The 19,879-nt window shown below is 50.8% G+C and overlaps 2 protein-coding genes across 3 annotated transcripts; both read right to left on the minus strand.

The window, feature by feature from the left end:
- Nucleotides 1-5,318: 5,318 nt before the first annotated feature.
- On the minus strand, nt 5,319-13,657 carry BACC1 (BPTF associated chromatin complex component 1). 2 transcript variants are annotated; one of them, XM_073562434.1, is made up of 6 exons: nt 13,447-13,653; nt 13,055-13,149; nt 10,018-10,119; nt 9,681-9,880; nt 9,486-9,590; nt 5,319-5,554 (listed from the first exon to the last, which is right to left on the minus strand). In XM_073562434.1, exons 1-6 carry the CDS (start codon nt 13,465-13,467, stop codon nt 5,490-5,492), a joined length of 588 nt encoding a protein of 195 aa, XP_073418535.1. In that variant the 5' UTR covers nt 13,468-13,653; the 3' UTR covers nt 5,319-5,489. The 2 variants fall into 2 exon arrangements, with proteins under 2 accessions (XP_073418535.1, XP_073418537.1); XM_073562436.1 differs by lacking the exon at nt 10,018-10,119 and having other exon boundaries at nt 13,447-13,657.
- Nucleotides 13,658-15,650: 1,993 nt separating this feature from the next.
- Nucleotides 15,651-19,653, minus strand: RNASEK (ribonuclease K). The gene is made up of 3 exons (XM_073562437.1): nt 19,493-19,653; nt 16,165-16,247; nt 15,651-16,086 (listed from the first exon to the last, which is right to left on the minus strand). Exons 1-3 carry the CDS (start codon nt 19,568-19,570, stop codon nt 15,942-15,944), a joined length of 306 nt encoding a protein of 101 aa, XP_073418538.1. The 5' UTR covers nt 19,571-19,653; the 3' UTR covers nt 15,651-15,941.
- Nucleotides 19,654-19,879: the final 226 nt, after the last annotated feature.

Genomic DNA, 19,879 nt, shown 5'->3' on the forward strand with positions numbered 1-19,879 from the left:
TTGTACATAGGAGCAGTATTATAGTAGTTATATTCTTGTACATAGGGGCAGTATTATAGTAGTTATATTCTTGTACATAGGGGCAGTATTATAATAGTTATATTCTTGTACATAGGATCAGTATTATAGTAGTTATATTCTTGTACATAGGGGCAGTATTATAGTAGTTATATTCTTGTACATAGGAGCAGTATTATAGTAGTTATATTCTTGTACATAGGGGTAGTATTATAGTAGTTATATTCTTGTACATAGGAGCAGTATTATAGTAGTTATATTCTTGTACATAGGAGCAGTATTATAGTAGTTATATTATTGTACATAGGAGCAGTATTATAGTAGTTATATTCTTGTACATAGGGGCAGTATTATAGTAGTTATATTCTTGTACATAGGAGCAGTATTATAGTAGTTATATTCTTGTATATAGAAGCAGTATTATAATAGTTATATTCTTGTACATAGGATCAGTATTATAGTAGTTATATTCTTGTACATAGGGGCAGTATTATAGTAGTTATATTCTTGTACATAGGAGCAGTATTATAGTAGTTATATTCTTGTACATAGGGGCAGTATTATAGTAGCTATATTCTTGTACATAGGAGGCAGTATTATAGCAGTTATATTCTTGTACATAGAGGCAGTATTATAGCAGTTATATTCTTGCACATAGGGGCAGTATTATAGTAGTTATATTCTTGTACATAGGGGGCAGTATTAGTTATATTCTTGTACATAGGGGCAGTATTATAGTAGTTATATTCTTGTACATAGGGGCAGTATTATAGTAGTTATATTCTTGTACATAGGGGCAGTATTATAGTAGTTATATTCTTGTACATAGGGGCAGTATTATAATAGTTATATTCTTGTACATAGGATCAGTATTATAGTAGTTATATTCTTGTACATAGGGGCAGTATTATAGTAGTTATATTCTTGTACATAGGAGCAGTATTATAGTAGTTATATTCTTGTATATAGAAGCAGTATTATAATAGTTATATTCTTGTACATAGGATCAGTATTATAGTAGTTATATTCTTGTACATAGGGGCAGTATTATAGTAGTTATATTCTTGTACATAGGAGCAGTATTATAGTAGTTATATTCTTGTACATAGGAGCAGTATTATAGTAGTTATATTCTTGTACATAGGAGCAGTATTATAGTAGTTATATTCTTGTACATAGGATCAGTATTATAGTAGTTATATTCTTGTACATAGGATCAGTATTATAGTAGTTATATTCTTGTACATAGGGGCAGTATTATAGTAGTTATATTCTTGTACTTAGGGCACAGTATTATAGTAGTTATATTCTTGTACATAGGGGGCAGTATTATAGTAGTTATTTTCTTGTACATAGGAGCAGTATTATAGTAGTTATATTCTTGTACATAGGATCAGTATTATAGTAGTTATATTCTTGTACATAGGGGCAGTATTATAGTAGTTATATTCTTGTACTTAGGGCACAGTATTATAGTAGTTATATTCTTGTACATAGGGGGCAGTATTATAGTAGTTATATTATTGTACATAGGGGGCAGTATTATAGTATATTCTTGTACATAGGGGGCAGTATTATAGTAGTTATATTATTGTACATAGGAGCAGTATTATAGTAGTTATATTCTTGTACATAGGATCAGTATTATAGTAGTTATATTCTTGTACATAGGGGCAGTATTATAGTAGTTATATTCTTGTACTTAGGGCACAGTATTATAGTAGTTATATTCTTGTACATAGGGGGCAGTATTATAGTAGTTATATTATTGTACATAGGGGGCAGTATTATAGTAGTTATATTCTTGTACATAGGGGGCAGTATTATAGTAGTTATATTATTGTACATAGGGGGCAGTATTATAGTAGTTATATTCTTGTACATAGGGGACAGTATTATAGTAGTTATATTCTTGTACATAGGGGGCAGTATTATAGTAGTTATATTATTGTACATAGGGGGCAGTATTATAGTAGTTATATTCTTGTACATAGGAGCAGTATTATAGTAGTTATATTCTTGTACATAGGGGCAGTATTATAGTAGTTATATTCTTGTACATAGGGGCAGTATTATAATAGTTATATTCTTGTACATAGGATCAGTATTATAGTAGTTATATTCTTGTACATAGGGGCAGTATTATAGTAGTTATATTCTTGTACATAGGAGCAGTATTATAGTAGTTATATTCTTGTATATAGAAGCAGTATTATAATAGTTATATTCTTGTACATAGGATCAGTATTATAGTAGTTATATTCTTGTACATAGGGGCAGTATTATAGTAGTTATATTCTTGTACATAGGGGCAGTATTATAGTAGTTATATTCTTGTACATAGGAGCAGTATTATAGTAGTTATATTCTTGTACATAGGAGCAGTATTATAGTAGTTATATTCTTGTACATAGGAGCAGTATTATAGTAGTTATATTATTGTACATAGGGGCAGTATTATAGTAGTTATATTCTTGTACTTAGGGCACAGTATTATAGTAGTTATATTCTTGTACATAGGGGGCAGTATTATAGTAGTTATATTCTTGTACATAGGGGGCAGTATTATAGTAGTTATATTATTGTACATAGGGGGCAGTATTATAGTAGTTATATTATTGTACATAGGGGGCAGTATTATAGTAGTTATATTCTTGTACATAGGGGACAGTATTATAGTAGTTATATTCTTGTACATAGGGGGCAGTATTATAGTAGTTATATTCTTGTACATAGGAGCAGTATTATAGTAGTTATATTCTTGTACATAGGAGCAGTATTATAGTAGTTATATTCTTGTACATAGGATCAGTATTATAGTAGTTATATTCTTGTACATAGGATCAGTATTATAGTAGTTATATTCTTGTACATAGGGGCAGTATTATAGTAGTTATATTCTTGTACTTAGGGCACAGTATTATAGTAGTTATATTCTTGTACATAGGGGGCAGTATTATAGTAGTTATATTATTGTACATAGGGGGCAGTATTATAGTAGTTATATTATTGTACATAGGGGGCAGTATTATAGTAGTTATATTATTGTACATAGGGGGCAGTATTATAGTAGTTATATTCTTGTACATAGGGGACAGTATTATAGTAGTTATATTATTGTACATAGGGGGCAGTATTATAGTAGTTATATTCTTGTACATAGGGGACAGTGTTATAGTAGTTATATTCTTGTATGTAGGGGCAGTATTATAGTAGTTATATTCTTGTACATAGGGGGCAGTATTATAGTAGTTATATTCTTGTACATAGGGGCAGTATTATAGTAGTTATATTCTTGTACTTAATCAGAAGAGGCACTGTGGATACCAGCAAGTAAGAAGCGCAAAGAACTCCGCTTCAGAGCCGCTTGATTAGGGAGCTTTTTTTTAATCATAGGTTTGAAGAAAATATCAGGAACTAACTTTTCTTAGCTTGCAAACCTAAAACTTTGTTGCATTTTCATTTATTTTAACTTTATTATTTTTTATTTAGCTTTGTGTTAAATGAATCCCTGATATTGAAACATTTTTTTATATTTTTTAGGCATTTTGTTGCTCTGTAATTTCTGAAGTTCCGATTCTCCTAATTCCGTAGTTTTCCGCTTCCTGTTCTTCCTGTCTCAGTAAATGTATTTTATTTACTTTTTTATTTTTTTTTTACCGTTGATCTTTTATTTTTAAATGCTCTTGCTTCTTTTGACTTCCCCAATTTGTTTTCTACCCTCTTCCTTTCTTTCTAAACGCTTTTTTTTTCTTCCCAACTTTCTCTCCTGCTCGCCCCCCCCTCTGCTCTCCCTCCCTTCGTTTTTCGTCTTCCAGTTCTATCTTGGCACGAAGTCAAAACACGAGTCAGACTAGTTAACTTCGGGCCTCAAACGTTCCCCTCTTTTCCCTATTTTTATCTCGCCCCCCGTTTCGCCTAGAGACCCCAAATTTGGACCCAGTGCCCCTCTCCCCTTTACCCACGTCTCCAAATTTTTTGAGATTTTTCTGTCGAGTCAAACGCTTTTGATTTAAGTGTAGAAAGTTGTGTGGGGGGAGAGAAGAGAGTTTTCTGCTGGGAAAGACAGAAAGGGAGAGAGAGCGCTCGTCTTGGACGCAACTTCTCCACACAGGGTGAAGGGGTCTGGGGAGACGCCCTAAGCTGCCCCCCGAAGTCGATAGCCCTAAAAATTGGGGTGCAACCGAGAGTGCACATAGGATATGGGTGTCTGTCTGGTGTGTCTCAGAGAGAGGATGCGCAGAGGGAGAGGGGGGGCGAGGGAGCAACAAAAAAAAAAAAAAAAGCTGTGGGTAGCAAATCTCCAAAAATTATACACCTGGGGTGTGCGCAAAAAGGTAAGTGACCAAACGAGGTGGGGGGACATTTTGCAAGAAACCCGTTTTTTAAAAAAAAATTAAAAAAAAAAAGAGACAAGAGGGGTAAGATCTGGGCATGGGTCAGCTTCTTTGTCCTTCGGTGGTCCGTACCCTCTGCCCCTTTCCTATCCTCCTCTTTTCTGTCTCACTCCCGGGGGGGTAAGCGGTTGGCATCTTGGGTCAAGGAGCTTGCGATTTTGTTTCTTGGCACAAATCCGGAATGGCGATTGCTTAATACTATTAACATGGAGCCCACATCCATGTTTTTTTTTTTTGTCGCCTCGCCCACGTTAAGAGCAGGCACAATGGAGGGCCGTGCCCACTGCTCCGTGCAACGGTTTTGTATATTAGCAACCGGCGACCCGAATTTACGGAATTTTTGCCAAAAAAACAATGGTCATCACACAACCGGATGTGGTTTTATTTTTGGCTTTTTTATTAGGTCTTTTTTTTTGCATTGAGTCGGGTCTGCTTTTACTAGTATACACAATACGATCCGCGGAGTGGCACACTACATATAGAAGTGGGTACTATAAATACCCCTATAAATGCCAGTGTGACACACAGGCCGGGCCGTGAGGTTGTACCGCGTATTAGGAATCCCTTTACTTAATACGGAGGGATCAGATAAAGGTTTGGGCTGCGGAGTGATTTGCTCTTGGGTTGGCGCTTGTGCCAAATTTCAACAACATATAAGAAAAAAAAATAAAAGTATGTTAATACTTAGGCAGATAATTTTCATAGAAATCTTCCAGGACGGCGCGGATGTCCGCGGCACGTGGTGTTCTGCCGGCGGAGGTCTCACCGGTGACCATGCCCCTGTAGCAGCACACAGATATTGGCAGTGCCCACAGTGGTATCCGCTGCCAGTTCTGTTTGTGCTGCTTCAGGGTGATCGGAACACAATCGTCTTGTCGCGGCCGGATGAAGACAAAGAAGAGATTTTGACTTTAAGTGTTTTATTTAAAAATATGCAATTCACAACATTATTAACAGACGACTTGGGGGTGGAGGTGCGGAGGGGGCGATGGTCCTCCAGGGCATCTTCAGATGTACCAGAGACTGGGGAAATAGGGGGGACTTGGTATTTACAAGGGGCGAGCGGGTGCAGCGTCAGCGGGATAACAGCGGCAGGTCGCTGGAGTTCATGATGAAGCTGGAATCCAAGTTTAGACTTTCTGTAATTAAGAAGGACACAGAGAATTAGAAGCGAGGGCACAAGGAAGATGGAGGGATTGTAGAGGGCACAGGTTAGGAAAAAAGGGCCACAATGGTGAGATGGGACTAAAGAAAAGGAGCAGAAGCAAGGATAAGGCAGGACAGTGGGAAAGGGAAGGGGAAAATTAGACATGGTCGAAGCATTGGGAAAGCCAAAACGGAGGGAAGGGAATGAGGAGGAGAGATGGGTAGAGAAGGGTCTGAATCCAAAAAAGAAAAACATCCAGAGGGTGAAGTGGATCCAGCTGGGATAGAGGGAGAGCAAAGTCTGATAGGAGGGAAGGGAAAGGAGACGGGGATCAATCAATGCTAAAGCACAAGGGCCTGTAGAGTCCAGCAAGGAACCGGAAATAGGAGAATAAAAGGTGAAACTGGAAAAGAGGGATAGAAGGGTCTGGTGGAAGGGTCTGCAGAGGGAGAAGAGAATGGTCAGGGGAGAAGGAAAAGGGTCCCAGCTGAAAGCCAGAAATGGGACAGCAAGTGTCAGAGGGAGAAAAGGAGATGCAAGTCCAGCTGGGACAGAGGGAAAGCAGAGTGGTTTTGAAAAAAAAAAAAAAAAAAGAAGAGGCCAGTGGGCTCGATAAGGGCAGAGAGACAAGAGTCTTTGTGTTTAGGTTCAAGGATAAGAAAATAAAAAAGGTTTAACCAAGAGTGAGCTGGCTCCAGCTGCTACAGAGGGAGAGCGGGATCTGGGGACAAGAGAGAGGATGGGAGAGAATGGTATCAGGGGAGGAGAGAGAGGATGGGGGAAAGCGGGATCCGGGGAGGAGAGAGAGGATGGGAGAGAAAGGTATCAGGGGAGGAGAGAGAGGATGGGGGAAAGCGGTATCAGGGGAGGAAAGGATGGGGGAAAGCGGGATCCGGGGAGGAGAGAGAGGATGGGGGAGAGAGGTATCAGGGGAGTAGACAGAGGATGGGGGAGAGAGGTATCAGGGGAGTAGACAGAGAATGGGGGAGAGCGGGATCCAAGGAGAAGAGAGAGGATGGGGGCAAGCGGGATCCGGGAAGGAGAGAGAGGATGGGGGCAGGCGGGATCCGAGGAGGAGAGAGAGGATGGGGGAGAGCAGGGTCCGGGGAGGAGAGAGAGGATGGGGGAGAGCAAAGCAGGGTCCGGGGAGGAGAGAGAGGATGGGGGAGAGCAAAGCAGGGTCCGGGGAGGAGGATGGGGGAGAGCAGAGCAGGGTCCGGAGGGGAGAGAGAGGATGGGGGAGAGCAGGGTCCGGGGAGGAGAGAGGATGGGGGAGAGCAGAGCAGGGTCCGGGGGGGAGAGCAGAGCAGGGTCCGAGGAGGAGAGAGAGGATGGGGAAGAGCGGGATACAGGGAGGAGAGAGAGGATGTATGAGAGAAGGGGCCGGGGAGGAAAGAAAGAGAGGATGGGGGAAAGCGGTATCAGGGGAGGAAAGGATGGGGGAAAGCGGGATCCGGGGAGGAGAGAGAGGATGGGGGAGAGAGGTATCAGGGGAGTAGACAGAGGATGGGGGAGAGAGGTATCAGGGGAGTAGACAGAGAATGGGGGAGAGCGGGATCCAAGGAGAAGAGAGAGGATGGGGGCAAGCGGGATCCGGGAAGGAGAGAGAGGATGGGGGCAGGCGGGATCCGAGGAGGAGAGAGAGGATGGGGGAGAGCAGGGTCCGGGGAGGAGAGAGAGGATGGGGGAGAGCAAAGCAGGGTCCGGGGAGGAGAGAGAGGATGGGGGAGAGCAAAGCAGGGTCCGGGGAGGAGGATGGGGGAGAGCAGAGCAGGGTCCGGAGGGGAGAGAGAGGATGGGGGAGAGCAGGGTCCGGGGAGGAGAGAGGATGGGGGAGAGCAGAGCAGGGTCCGGGGGGGAGAGCAGAGCAGAGCAGGGTCCGAGGAGGAGAGAGAGGATGGGGAAGAGCGGGATACAGGGAGGAGAGAGAGGATGTATGAGAGAATTGGCCGGGGAGGAAAGAAAGAGAGGATGGGGGAGAGCAGGGTCCGGGGAGGAGAGGATGGGGAGAGCAGGGTCCGGGGCAGAGAGAGGATGGGGGAGAGAAGAGCAGGGTCTGGGGCGGAGAGAGAGGATGGGGGAGAGCAGGGTCCGGGGAGGAGAGAGAGAATGGGGGAGAGCAGGGTCCGGGGAGGAGAGGATGGGGGAGAGCAGGGTCCGGGGAGGAGAGGATGGGGGAGAGCAGGGTCCGGGGAGGAGAGAGGATGGGGGAGAGAAGAGCAGGGTCCGAGGCGGAGAGAGAGGATGGGGGAGAGAAGAGCAGGGTCCGAGGCGGAGAGAGAGGATGGGGGAGAGCAGAGTCCGGGGAGGAGAGAGAGGATGGGGGAGAGCAGAGTCCGGGGAGGAGAGAGAGGATGGGGGAGAGCGGGGTCCGGGGAGGAGAGAGAGGATGGGGGAGAGCGGTATCAGAGGAGAAGAGAGAGGATGGGGGCGAGCGGGATCCGGGGAGGAGAGGATGGGAGAGAGCATGGTCCGAGGAGGAGAGGGAGGATGGGGGAGAGCAGGGTCCGGGGAGAATATAGAGGATGGGGGAGAGCAGGGTCCAAGGAGGAGAGAGAGGATGGGGGAGAGCAGGGTCCGAGGAGGAGAGAGAGGATGGGGGAGAGCAGGGTCCGAGGAGGAGAGAGAGGATGGGGGAGAGCAGGGTCCGAGGAGGAGAGAGAGGATGGGGGAGAGCAGGGTCCGAGGAGGAGAGAGAGGATGGGGGAGAGCAGGGTCCGAGGAGGAGAGAGAGGATGGGGGAGAGCAGGGTCCGAGGAGGAGAGAGAGGATGGGGGAGAGCAGGGTCCGAGGAGGAGAGAGAGGATGGGGGAGAGCAGGGTCCGAGGAGGAGAGAGAGGATGGGGGAGAGCAGGGTCCGAGGAGGAGAGAGAGGATGGGGGAGAGCAGGGTCCGAGGAGGAGAGAGAGGATGGGGGAGAGCAGGGTCCGAGGAGGAGAGAGAGGATGGGGGAGAGCAGTATCAGGGGATGAGGAGAGGATGGGGGGGGGAGCGGGGTCCAGAGAGGAGAGAGCAGGGTCCGGGGAGAAGAGAGAGGATGAGGGGGAGCAGGGATCCGGGGAGGAGAGAGAGAGGATGTGGGAGAGCGGGGATCCAGGAGGGAAGAGAGGATAGGGGAGAGCGTGGTCCGGGGAGAAGAGAGAGGATGTGGGAGAGCGGGGATCCAGGGAGGGAAGAGAGGATAGGGGAGAGCGTGGTCCGGGGAGAAGAGAGAGGATGTGGGAGAGCAGGGATCCAGGGAGGAGAGAGAGGATGTGGGAGCGGGGTCCAGTGAGGAGAGAGAGAAGATGGAGGAGAAGGGTCTGGCTGTGGCAAAGGGACTAAAAAGGGGAGCTTAGTCCATAGGCAAACAAATGAGAGCCAAGTCCAGCTGGAACAGAGAAAGTAAGGTGGGTTGCTGCCAGGAGCAGAGCGACCACGGTTAGGCCAGAAGGGCAAGGGAAGAGGTCACAGGGTCCAGCTAGTAAGAGGAAAGCAAGGGTAGATCGAAGTGAGCAATCATAAGAGGAACAAAGCTCCAGTGGGGGGAAAGTTGGGTCCTGCTGGTCCAGTGAGAACAGGTGGAAAAAGTAAGGGAAGGAAAGTTGTGGTTGGGAGATTGGGGCATCGAGAAGTGGGACAAGGGCTCTGCGAGGCAGTGAGGGCAATCAGAGGAATGTCCTTCGCCAAGTAAAGGAGAGCCGATCTGTATGGAGGAGTGCGGGCTCGAGCAGGGCAGAATAAAGAAGGGCCAGAGTTAAATGCAGGGTGTGAACAGGAGTATAGAGAGGACACTCATAAGTGAGTGATAGCTGGGCTACCTGAACCAGAGGGAGAGCAGGGTCTGATATAAGGAGCCAGGGCTGGACGGATTAACCCCCTCACTTACAGTCACAGCTCCCACCCTCTCACTCACTGACCCCTATTTTACGTGAATGTCGCACCCTGATCAAAGTTGAGTTTTTTCACCGCACTCCTGTCGCCCAGCCCCTCCATGTCCACCAAGTCGCTGTTGGCATCCGAGTCATTCAGTGCGCTGAGGGTGACATCTGCGGGAAGAAAGTGTGAAGACATTAGGCTGACAATCCCGCTGACCAAAACTCCTCCACCATGTTCCTTCCTTCTTCCCCTAAACTCACCGGATGACTTGCGCTTCCTCATGGCGCCCTGAGACCCCTCTGGAAGGCTGGTTCCCCCAACCGCGGGTGGTGCTGGCACAGACAGCACAGAGGTGGGTATGGACACCACCTTCTTCACAGGTTTCTTTGGGGAATCTGAAGACAGGAGGACGCCGTTGTCATCATAGATCTTACGCTTCACGGCGAACTTGAGCTGAGCTCTGGGAAGAGAGAAGGCAAAACGCTGGGTAATGGTAGAAACGTGGGGAAGGAAGGAGTGGAAATGGACAGAATGATGGCGGCCGTGAAGGGAGGAAGTGTCAGGGTCTCCCTTCTACCTCCCACCCCCACTCCTTACACTGTCCTCTCCTTGATTACTGAGCTGATCTGATTTAAATCCTCCCCGAAGCGTTTGACGGCTGCGTGCAACATCTGAATCTCAGTGTCTGTCCAGCGGGCCCTATGGAGACATAAGGGGAGAGCGGACATGAGACCGAGGGAAAACGATAGATGGGGGGGGGGGGGGGGAAGAGGTAGACCAAGACAATTCCCCCCTCGCCCCAGGATGCGACTATCCCAACCCCCTTCCCTGATGAGGCGACTATTCCCCCCCACCTTCTTCCTAGAGGAGACAACTATCCCTCCCCTTCTTCCCGGAGGTGACTATTCTACCCCCCCGAGGAGACGACTATTCCCCACCTTCTTTGCGGATGAATTAACTATACCCCCCCCTTTCCCGGAGAAGGTGACTATACCCCGCCCCCATTGTTCTTGAAGGAGTCGGCTATTCCCCCTTCCCACCAATGTTCCCGGAGGAGGCAACTATCCCACCCCCCCTCATTGTTCCCAGAAGAAGCGACTATTCTATCCCCCATTATTCCCAGAGAAGGCGACTATCCCCCCCCCATTATTCCCGGAGGAGGCGACTATCCCCCCCCCCATTATTCCCGGAGGAGGCGACTATCCCCCCCCCATTATTCCCGGAGGAGGCGACTATCCCCCCCCCATTATTCCCGGAGGAGGCGACTATCCCCCCCCATTATTCCCGGAGGAGGCGACTATCCCCCCCCCATTATTCCCGGAGGAGGCGACTATCCCCTCCCCCATTATTCCCGGAGGAGGAGACTATCGCCCCCATTATTCCCAGAGGAGACTATCCCCCCCCCAATTTTCCCGGAGGAGGCGACTATCCTCCCCCATTATTCCCGGAGGAGGTGACTATCCCCCCCCCATTATTCCTGGAGGAGGAGACTATCCCCCCCATTATTCCCGGAGGAGGTGACTATCCCCCCCCATTATTCCCGGAGGAGACTATCCCCCCCCATTATTCCCAGAGGAGGAGACTATCCCCCCCCCATTATTCCCAGAGGAGGAGACTATCCCCCCCCATTATTCCCGGAGGAGGCGACTATCCCCCCCCCATTATTCCCGGAGGAGGAGACTATCCCCCCCATTATTCCCGGAGGAGGAGACTATCCCCCCCCATTATTCCCTGAGGAGGCGACTATCCCCCCCCATTATTCCCGGAGGAGGAGACTATTCCCCCCCATTATTCCCGGAGGAGGAGACTATTCCCCCCCATTATTCCCGGAGGAGGACACTATCCCCCCCATTATTCCCGGAGAAGGTGACTATCCCCCCCCCCCCATTATTCCCGGAGGAGGAGACTATTCCCCCCCATTATTCCCGGAGAAGGTGACTATCCCCCCCCCATTATTCCCGGAGGAGGCGACTATCCCCCCCCCATTATTCCCGGAGGAGGCGACTATCCCCTCCCCCATTATTCCCGGAGGAGGAGACTATCGCCCCCATTATTCCCAGAGGAGACTATCCCCCCCCCCAATTTTCCCGGAGGAGGCGACTATCCTCCCCCATTATTCCCGGAGGAGGTGACTATCCCCCCCCCATTATTCCTGGAGGAGGAGACTATCCCCCCCATTATTCCCGGAGGAGGTGACTATCCCCCCCATTATTCCCGGAGGAGGAGACTATCCCCCCCCATTATTCCCAGAGGAGGAGACTATCCCCCCCCCATTATTCCCAGAGGAGGAGACTATCCCCCCCCCATTATTCCCGGAGGAGGAGACTATCCCCCCCCATTATTCCCGGAGGAGACTATCCCCCCCCCATTATTCCCGGAGGAGGAGACTATCCCCCCCCCATTATTCCCTGAGGAGGCGACTATCCCCCCCCCATTATTCCCGGAGGAGGAGACTATTCCCCCCCATTATTCCCGGAGGAGGAGACTATTCCCCCCCATTATTCCCGGAGGAGGACACTATCCCCCCCATTATTCCCGGAGAAGGTGACTATCCCCCCCCCCCCATTATTTCCGGAGGAGGAGACTATTCCCCCCCATTATTCCCGGAGGAGACTATCCCCCCCATTATTCCCGGAGAAGGTGACTATCCCCCCCCCCCATTATTCCCGGAGGAGGAGACTATCCCCCCCCCATTATTCCCGGAGGAGGAGACTATCCCCCCCCCCATTATTCCCGGAGGAGGAGACTATCCCCCCCATTATTCCCGGAGAAGGTGACTATCCCCCCCCCCATTATTCCCGGAGGAGGAGACTATCCCCCCCCCCATTATTCCCGGAGGAGGAGACTATTCCCCCCATTATTTCCGGAGGAGGACACTATTCCCCCCCATTATTCCCGGAGGAGGAGACTATCCCCCCCATTATTCCCGGAGGAGGAGACTATCCCCCCCCATTATTCCCGGAGGAGGAGACTATCCCCCCCCATTATTCCCGGAGGAGGAGACTATCCCCCCCCATTATTCCCGGAGGAGGAGACTATCCCCCCCCATTATTCCCGGAGGAGGAGACTATCCCCCCCCATTATTCCCGGAGAAGGTGACTATCCCCCCCCCCATTATTCCCGGAGGAGGAGACTATCCCCCCCCCCCCATTATTCCCGGAGGAGGAGACTATCCCCCCCCCCATTATTCCCGGAGGAGGAGACTATCCCCCCCCCCATTATTCCCGGAGGAGGAGACTATTCCCCCCCCATTATTCCCGGAGGAGGAGACTATTCCCCCCCATTATTCCCGGAGGAGGAGACTATCCCCCCCATTATTCCCGGAGGAGGAGACTATCCCCCCCCATTATTCCCGGAGGAGGAGACTATCCCCCCCCCCATTATTCCCGGAGGAGGAGACTATCCCCCCCCATTATTCCCGGAGGAGGAGATTATTCCCCCCCCCATTATTCCCGGAGGAGGAGACTAGTCCCCCCCCATTATTCCCGGAGGAGGAGACTATCCCCCCCATTATTCCCGGAGGAGGAGACTATTCCCCCCCCCATTATTCCCGGAGAAGGTGACTATCCCCCCCCAGTGGAGGAGACTCCTCCGCCGCACCCAGGTGGCATTTCGCTGCTCTGTCGCCATTTACCCGGCGGGCGAGGAGTCGGTCACAGGGTGCAGCTGCATGGTCAGCTCTCCCAGCTTGGTGAAGGCGGCCCCAGCTGCTGAGAAGATCTCCCCCACCTGCAGAACAAAAGGAAGAGAAACTTTATTATGAGTACACACATTTCACTTTGGTGATGAACTACAAGCCCCAGAATGCTACACGCGAGGAATAAGGCACAAAATATGGGACTACATATTCAGAACACTGGGCAGGCCGGGAAATGTAGTTCTGCAGCACTTTAGCGCAATAATGGGATTAATCATCAATCTGATGTTGTTTTTCTGTAAAACTACATGTCCCGGCATGCAATGCTGCGCAATATGTGAACACGTGACTGCTCCAGCCAATCAGATGCCAGCACTCTGCTCGGGTACCTTGGTTGATGCTGACGTCATGGCTCCAGTTCAGAAGCTGTCTATGGCGCGGGTATTACCCAGAGCCTCGCTCTCCGCCTGCTCTCCCGCCGAACCTCCGCCGGTGCGCCGCTGTCTATCAGTCCCGGCTTGCTCCTCTCCAGCCTCCTATTCGCTGTGCGACCACCAGACTCGCGCTGCTATTGGCTCCTTCTGCTGACGCTCCAGCAAAGTCCAACGCCCGCCTACACTAATCTCCGCCTACGATTGGCTACTGCCGGCTATCAATCACAGGATAATGTTCCGCGCCTATTCTTCTTCCATTGGTAAATTCACCGCTATGCTGCGTTCTTATTGGTCGTCCCTCCCATACTCCTCTTCCATTGGTGAATTCACCTTTGCGCTGCGTTCCTATTGGTTGTTCCGGCCATACTCTTCTTCCATTGGTGAATTCACCTCTGCGCTGCGTTCTATTGGATGTCTCGCCCATACTCTTCTTCCATTGGTGAATTCACCTCTGCGCTGCGTTCTATTGGATGTCCCGCCCATACTCTTCCTCCATTGGTGAATTCACCTCGGTGCTGCGGAACGCTTGTTGCTTGGCTGTGCACTCCGTGGAGCGCTGTGAGCGTGGATGGAGCAGAGCTGAGTGTGTCCCCTGTGAGTGCTGTGTGGTTAATCTTGTGAGTAAGGGATTACCTTTGTATTTTTTTTTACAGAAATTTCTGCTCTTCACTAAAGAAAACCCCCTGTCAGTCTCCACTGCAGCTCTAGAATTATATTCATGAACCAGGAGGCGCAGGATGAACGAAGTGGAGAAAAAGGTGTGAAAGGAAACATCATTCCGCCATTGTTTTGGGTTTCGTCCTTTGTAGGGGGATCATAGTTGGCTGCGGTGGGACCTATGGGCTCCAGAATAGAGGAGACGCCGCTGGTATTGATTGATGGCGGCATTTAAGAGGTTAACGCAGTGGCCTGCTGGACGGGAGCAGGAAGGGGTTAAAGCCACACTCTTGGTTTTCACACCCACGACATTAATGCCGGGCTGTAGGCGCCGCAGACTGACGCTGTGCAGGAGGGATCAGCGCCAACACTCGGTGCAGCTGCGCCACCTGCTGGCGGAAAAGGCTCCTGCACCGGAGGATTCATTTATTTTTTTGGCTTTTTTAAAGTGATGAAAAATAAATTATTTTTTTTTCCCCATTTTCTGAGACATAAGACTACGCTCTATTCCATCCCCGGAACTCACATTGTGTGCAGAGCTGAGGGGTTTATTAATACCATTTTTTTTTTTTAGGGGGGGGTGTGTTGGGGAGCACCGCAACTAAAAATGTTGGCCGCAGGGGGATTTTTTTTTTGGCGGCATTTACAGATTAAATTAAATTTAATAGATTAACTTTTTTTTTTTACAGGCGCAGGAATACCAAAGGTGGATTTTTATTTTAGAATTTTATCTTTTTAATTGGGAAAAGGAGACAATTTAATAATATATCTTTTTTGTAAACTTATTTTATTATTTTTTTTCTTTTTTTGCTCCCTAGGGGGCGGTGAAGCTGCATTCCCTGCCACAGGACGACACGGATCACGTTCTCCCACAGCAGCACCAAAATGGCGTCACCGGGGCAGGTCCCCCGTTACTCACAGCAGCACCATCATCACGTCGCCGTCTCCTGAAACACTCTGCGCTGCTGTGACATTATTTCATTTCACGGTCAATGACCCACTGCCCCTGTGATATTTAAAGGGGAATGCGGAATTAGAAAAACCATGGCAGCTTTTTTTTTCCCCTACAATAGCGCCATCCCTTTTCCTGAGGCCGTGTGCAGTACTGCAGCTCAGCCCAACTGCAATACCGCACACAACCTGAGAAAGAAAGAGGCACTATTTCATGGCAGAAAGCAGCCATGGTTTCCCTAGTTCTATGCCACCCTTTTAATTCCATGGGGGGGGGGGGGGCGGCAACTGCTGGCAACAGCGCAGAGGATTTCAGGAGCAGAGTACACTGACCTCATGGACTGGTCTGCTCCTGAGATGACAGTACTCTACCTGGACAGGAGGGGGGGGCGTCCCAGACCAGAGCGTGTGGGGTGTTCCCCAGCAGCACAGAGGCGTTCAGGGCAGGCCATATTCCGCAGGAGGTAACGTGAAGGACACAAGGGGGTGATGGATGTGGTGGGAGGTCAGACACGGCCCCCCGCAGCACAGAGGACGGCAGGCAGCCCAGATCTGGTTCCAGCACACAACTCTCATCACTTTATTTCACATTTACATCTTTTATCTTAAATAACATCAAAAATTCAGGAGATTTTTTTTTTTTTTTGGGGGGGGGGGGGGAGATGAGGGGTCCGGAGCCAGGAGGGGAGGTGGTCCTCCCAGGAATGTGCACAAAAGTCAAACTTCAGAAGATCCCGTAGATTCACGATGAGGAGCAAAGGGCTGAGATCTGGAGACACGATGATGGGGGTCCTGGTGGCCTAGAGGTGGGGGGGGGGGGGGCAGCGTCGTCCCCGCGGTCCTCAGCGCACCATGTACTCCTTCTTCTTGTTCAGCCGCACCTGGCAGAAGGAGAAGCCGCCCAGGAGGACGTAGATGGCGGCCGCGATGAAGCAGTTATACGAGACCTGCTCGTACAGGCCGTACAGCTTGGTGGGGGGCCGGGGGCTGTGGGACACAAGATAGGAGAGGGTTAATCAGCGGCCGAAGGCGACAGGAGGAGATCTACCCGCAGCGATCACTCACTCGTCAAACAGATCGGTCTCGGTGAACGGGACATCCTCGATCAGAACCGCGGAGTGGACATTGAAGAAGATCCCGAGCAGAACCTGCAACACACAGCGGCCGGGGGTGAGACGGGGGAGGAAGGCAGGCGGCCGGGGGGGGGGGGGGTGAGACGGGGGAGGAAGGCAGGCGGCCGGGGGGGGGGGGGGTGAGACGGGGAAGGAAGGCAGGCGGCCGGGGGGGGGGGGGGGGGTGAGACGGGGGAGGAAGGCGGCCGGGGGGGGGGGGGGGGGGGGGTGAGTTGTTGAGACGGGGAGGAAGGCGGCCGGGGGAGGAAGGCGGCCGTGGGGGGGGTGAGACGGGGAAGAAGGCGGCCGGGGGGGGTGAGACGGGGAAGAAGGCGGCCGGGGGGGGGACGGGGAAAAAGAGGAGAAAGGTCTCCCCAATGTGAGCGCCACTCCTGGCACCATTCTGGGGGACCTGTGTCACATTCTTTATAGGACCGCAGGGACCGGAGACAGTGTGACAGCCGGCACCTCCTCAGGGCTCGGAGCCCCGTATGGCTGGCGTTACACAGCCGGCACCTCCCAGCCAGACCCCCTAAAGCTACCAGAATGAGAGGGGGCAGCGGGTCCTGTACCCGCCTGTATATGACAGCAGAGCAATGTTTGCTGAGACTTGTAGTCCACCCATATATTCAACACTTACATGGCCACGATTACTACCTGGGCACTATCAACTTACAATGTGTCTCAGGATCAGGACAACCCTTGGACTGGGGCGAGATATCGGGGACATTTAACCCTTCAAATTAGTCTTCATCTGCAGTTTAGTATCATATACACTGCTCTAAAAAATAAAGGGAACAGAATATAACGCCAAGAAAATTAAACTTCTGTGGAATGAAACTGTCCACTTAGGAAGCAACACTGACAATCAATGTCACATGCTGTTGTGCAAATGGAACAGACAACAGATGGGAATTATTGGCAATTATCAAGACGCCCTCAATAAAGGAGTGGTTCTGCAGGTGGGGACCACAGACCACATCTCAGTACCAATGCTTTCTGGCTGATGTTTTGGTCACTTTTGAATGTTGGTTGTGCTTTCACACTCGTGGTAGCATGCGACGGACTCTATAACCCACACAAGTGGCTCGTGGCTCAGGTAGTGCAGATCATCCAGGATGGCACATCAATGCGAGCTGTGGCAAGAAGGTTTGCTCTGTCTGTCAGCGTAGTGTCCAGAGGCTGGAGGTGCTACCAGGAGACAGGCCAGCACACCAGGAGACGTGGAGGGGGCCGTAGGATGGCAACAACCCAGCAGCAGGACCCCTACCTCAGCCTTTGTGCAAGGAGGAACAGGAGGAGCACTGCCAGAGCCCTGCAAAATGACCTCCAGCAGGCCACAAATGTGCATGTGTCTGCACAAAGGGTGAGAAACCGACTCCATGAGGATGGTCTGAGGGCCCGACGTCCACAGATGGCAGTTGTGCTCACAGCCCCAACACTGTGCGGCCCTCCAAAGAAATGCCACACTATTACTGACCCACTGCCAAACCGGTCATTGCAGGCAGCAGATCGCTTTCTATGGCATCTTTAGACTCTGTCACGTCTGTCACATGTGCTCAGTGTGAACCTGCTTTCATCTGTGAAGAGCACAGGGCGCCAGTGGCGAATTTGCCAGTCCTGGTGTTCTGTGGCAAATGTCAATTGTCCTGCACGGTGTTGGGCTCTGAGCACAACCCCCATTTGTGGACGTCGGGCCCTCAGACCATCCTCATGGAGTCGGTTTCTCACTGTTTGTGCAGACACATGCACATGTGTGGCCTGCTGGAGGTCATTTTGCAGGGCTCTGGCAGTGCTCCTCCTGTTCCTCCTTACACAAAGGCTGAAGTAGCGATCCTGCTGCTGGGTTATTACCCTCCTACGACCCCCTCCATGTCTCCTGGTAGCGCCTCCAGACTCTGGACACTACGCTGACAGACACAGCAAACCTTCTTGCCACAGTTCGCATTGATGTGCCATCCTGGATGAGCTGCACTACCTGAGCCACTTGTGTGGGTTGTAGAGTCCGTCTCATGCTACCACGAGTGTGAAAGCGCAACTAACATTCAAAAGTGACCAAAACATCAGCCAGAAAGCATTGGTACTGAGATGTGGTCTGTGGTCCCCACCTGCAGAACCACTCCTTTATTGAGGGCGTCTTGATAATTGCCAATAATTCCCATCTGTTGTCTATTCCATTTGCACAGCAGCATGTGACATTGATTGTCAGTCAGTGTGGCTTCCTGAGTGGACAGTGTGATTTCACAGAAGTTGGATTTGCTTGGAGTTATATTCTGGTGTTTGTGTTCCCTTTGTTTGGAGCAGTGTATAACATGGCAGACTTCGCTGATAAATTAGGAGGGGGGGCGACATCCCTTTAAATGTCCAGCACAGCCTGTGATGCTTCTCTGCCACCCTGCGCCACATGATCTCAGCCCCCTGAGAACAGCCATAGGACCATGCTGCTTCTTCACACATGGTGGGATGCTGGGAGTTGTGGTGCCTCAGATGGTGATCAGCACAGATCTGCCTGGAGACGGCCGGTGCAGGGTGTACATGTACACAGCGGGGGCTGATGACTGTACACACAGCTCCGCGCCCGCTCCTGTGTACAGTCAACACCGCATCCCCCACCGCTGCTTCCCGGTATCCACCACTGCTAGAAATCAGCAACACGACGCAGCGCCCCCCCGAGTCCAGCCGTGGTATTACCGCCGTCCTCTCCCCTATTTCTGAACCGCCAGCACATTCTGGAGCACTTGGCGAGATCTCCGCTTGCTGTCAGTGACGAGTCGCCTCCTACACTAGCCGCAACTGTAACAAACCACCAGCTGTGACGAGTGCGTCAGCCGGCCACCGACATGGGGCGAGGAACTGACCGAAAGCGTCCGGTGACGGGAAGCAGTCGCCCCATTGTCTGACACGTGGGGGGCAACAGAGTCACATGAGTGACCCCAGAATGGAAAAAATAATACGGAGGAATGTTAAAGGGGCGGTGGTTGTGGGATACATGGGACGATGGGATATATCGCCACTACCCCTTTAAGATGCCGCCTTACATTTTGGGGAACTCCATGATTCATAGATTTTCAGAGCAGAAAGGAGAAGTGTCCGCGGCTCCCAACACAGACATGGCAGGACCAGGAAGGGTTAAACTGCCCCCCAGCACAGGGTGAGAGCCCAGGAAGCCCCCCACTGACCTCATCTGACACTTTAGGGGGCGCTCCTACTCAGTGACTCACGTGACCAATAAAGGAGTCAATGGCACTGACGACTGGGGTCCACGGGCAGACGCCACTCACCAGCATGATGACGCCCCACACGCTCAGCACGATCCCGCAGGCGGCCAGCTTGGGCCCGCAGCACAGAAGAGACACCATGACCGACACCGAGCTCCGCTCTCCTCCGACTAACCTGGCCTAGGTCAGCTGAGTGCGGGCACAGCTGCTGAGCTGCGATCCTATTGGTTGTCTACCAGGAAGTAGGCGTGGTCAAAGAGACAGGGCAGCTCCGGGCAGCCAGGCCTAGGGTAAGCGAGAGGGGACAATCCGAGAAGTCGCTCACTCACGTGACCGCAGCGGAGGCGATGATCACGTGCTCAGGACTGATCCCCGGATGGTGACTGCCTGTATTCTGCAGAGGCGGATGATGCCCGGACGGACGCATGGGGGCGCCACTTATTACAACCT

Source organism: Dendrobates tinctorius, unplaced genomic scaffold (genome assembly GCF_039654945.1).
Source record: "Dendrobates tinctorius isolate UK_male_01 unplaced genomic scaffold, ASM3965494v1 ptg000351l, whole genome shotgun sequence".
Classification (NCBI taxonomy): domain Eukaryota; kingdom Metazoa; phylum Chordata; class Amphibia; order Anura; family Dendrobatidae; genus Dendrobates; species Dendrobates tinctorius.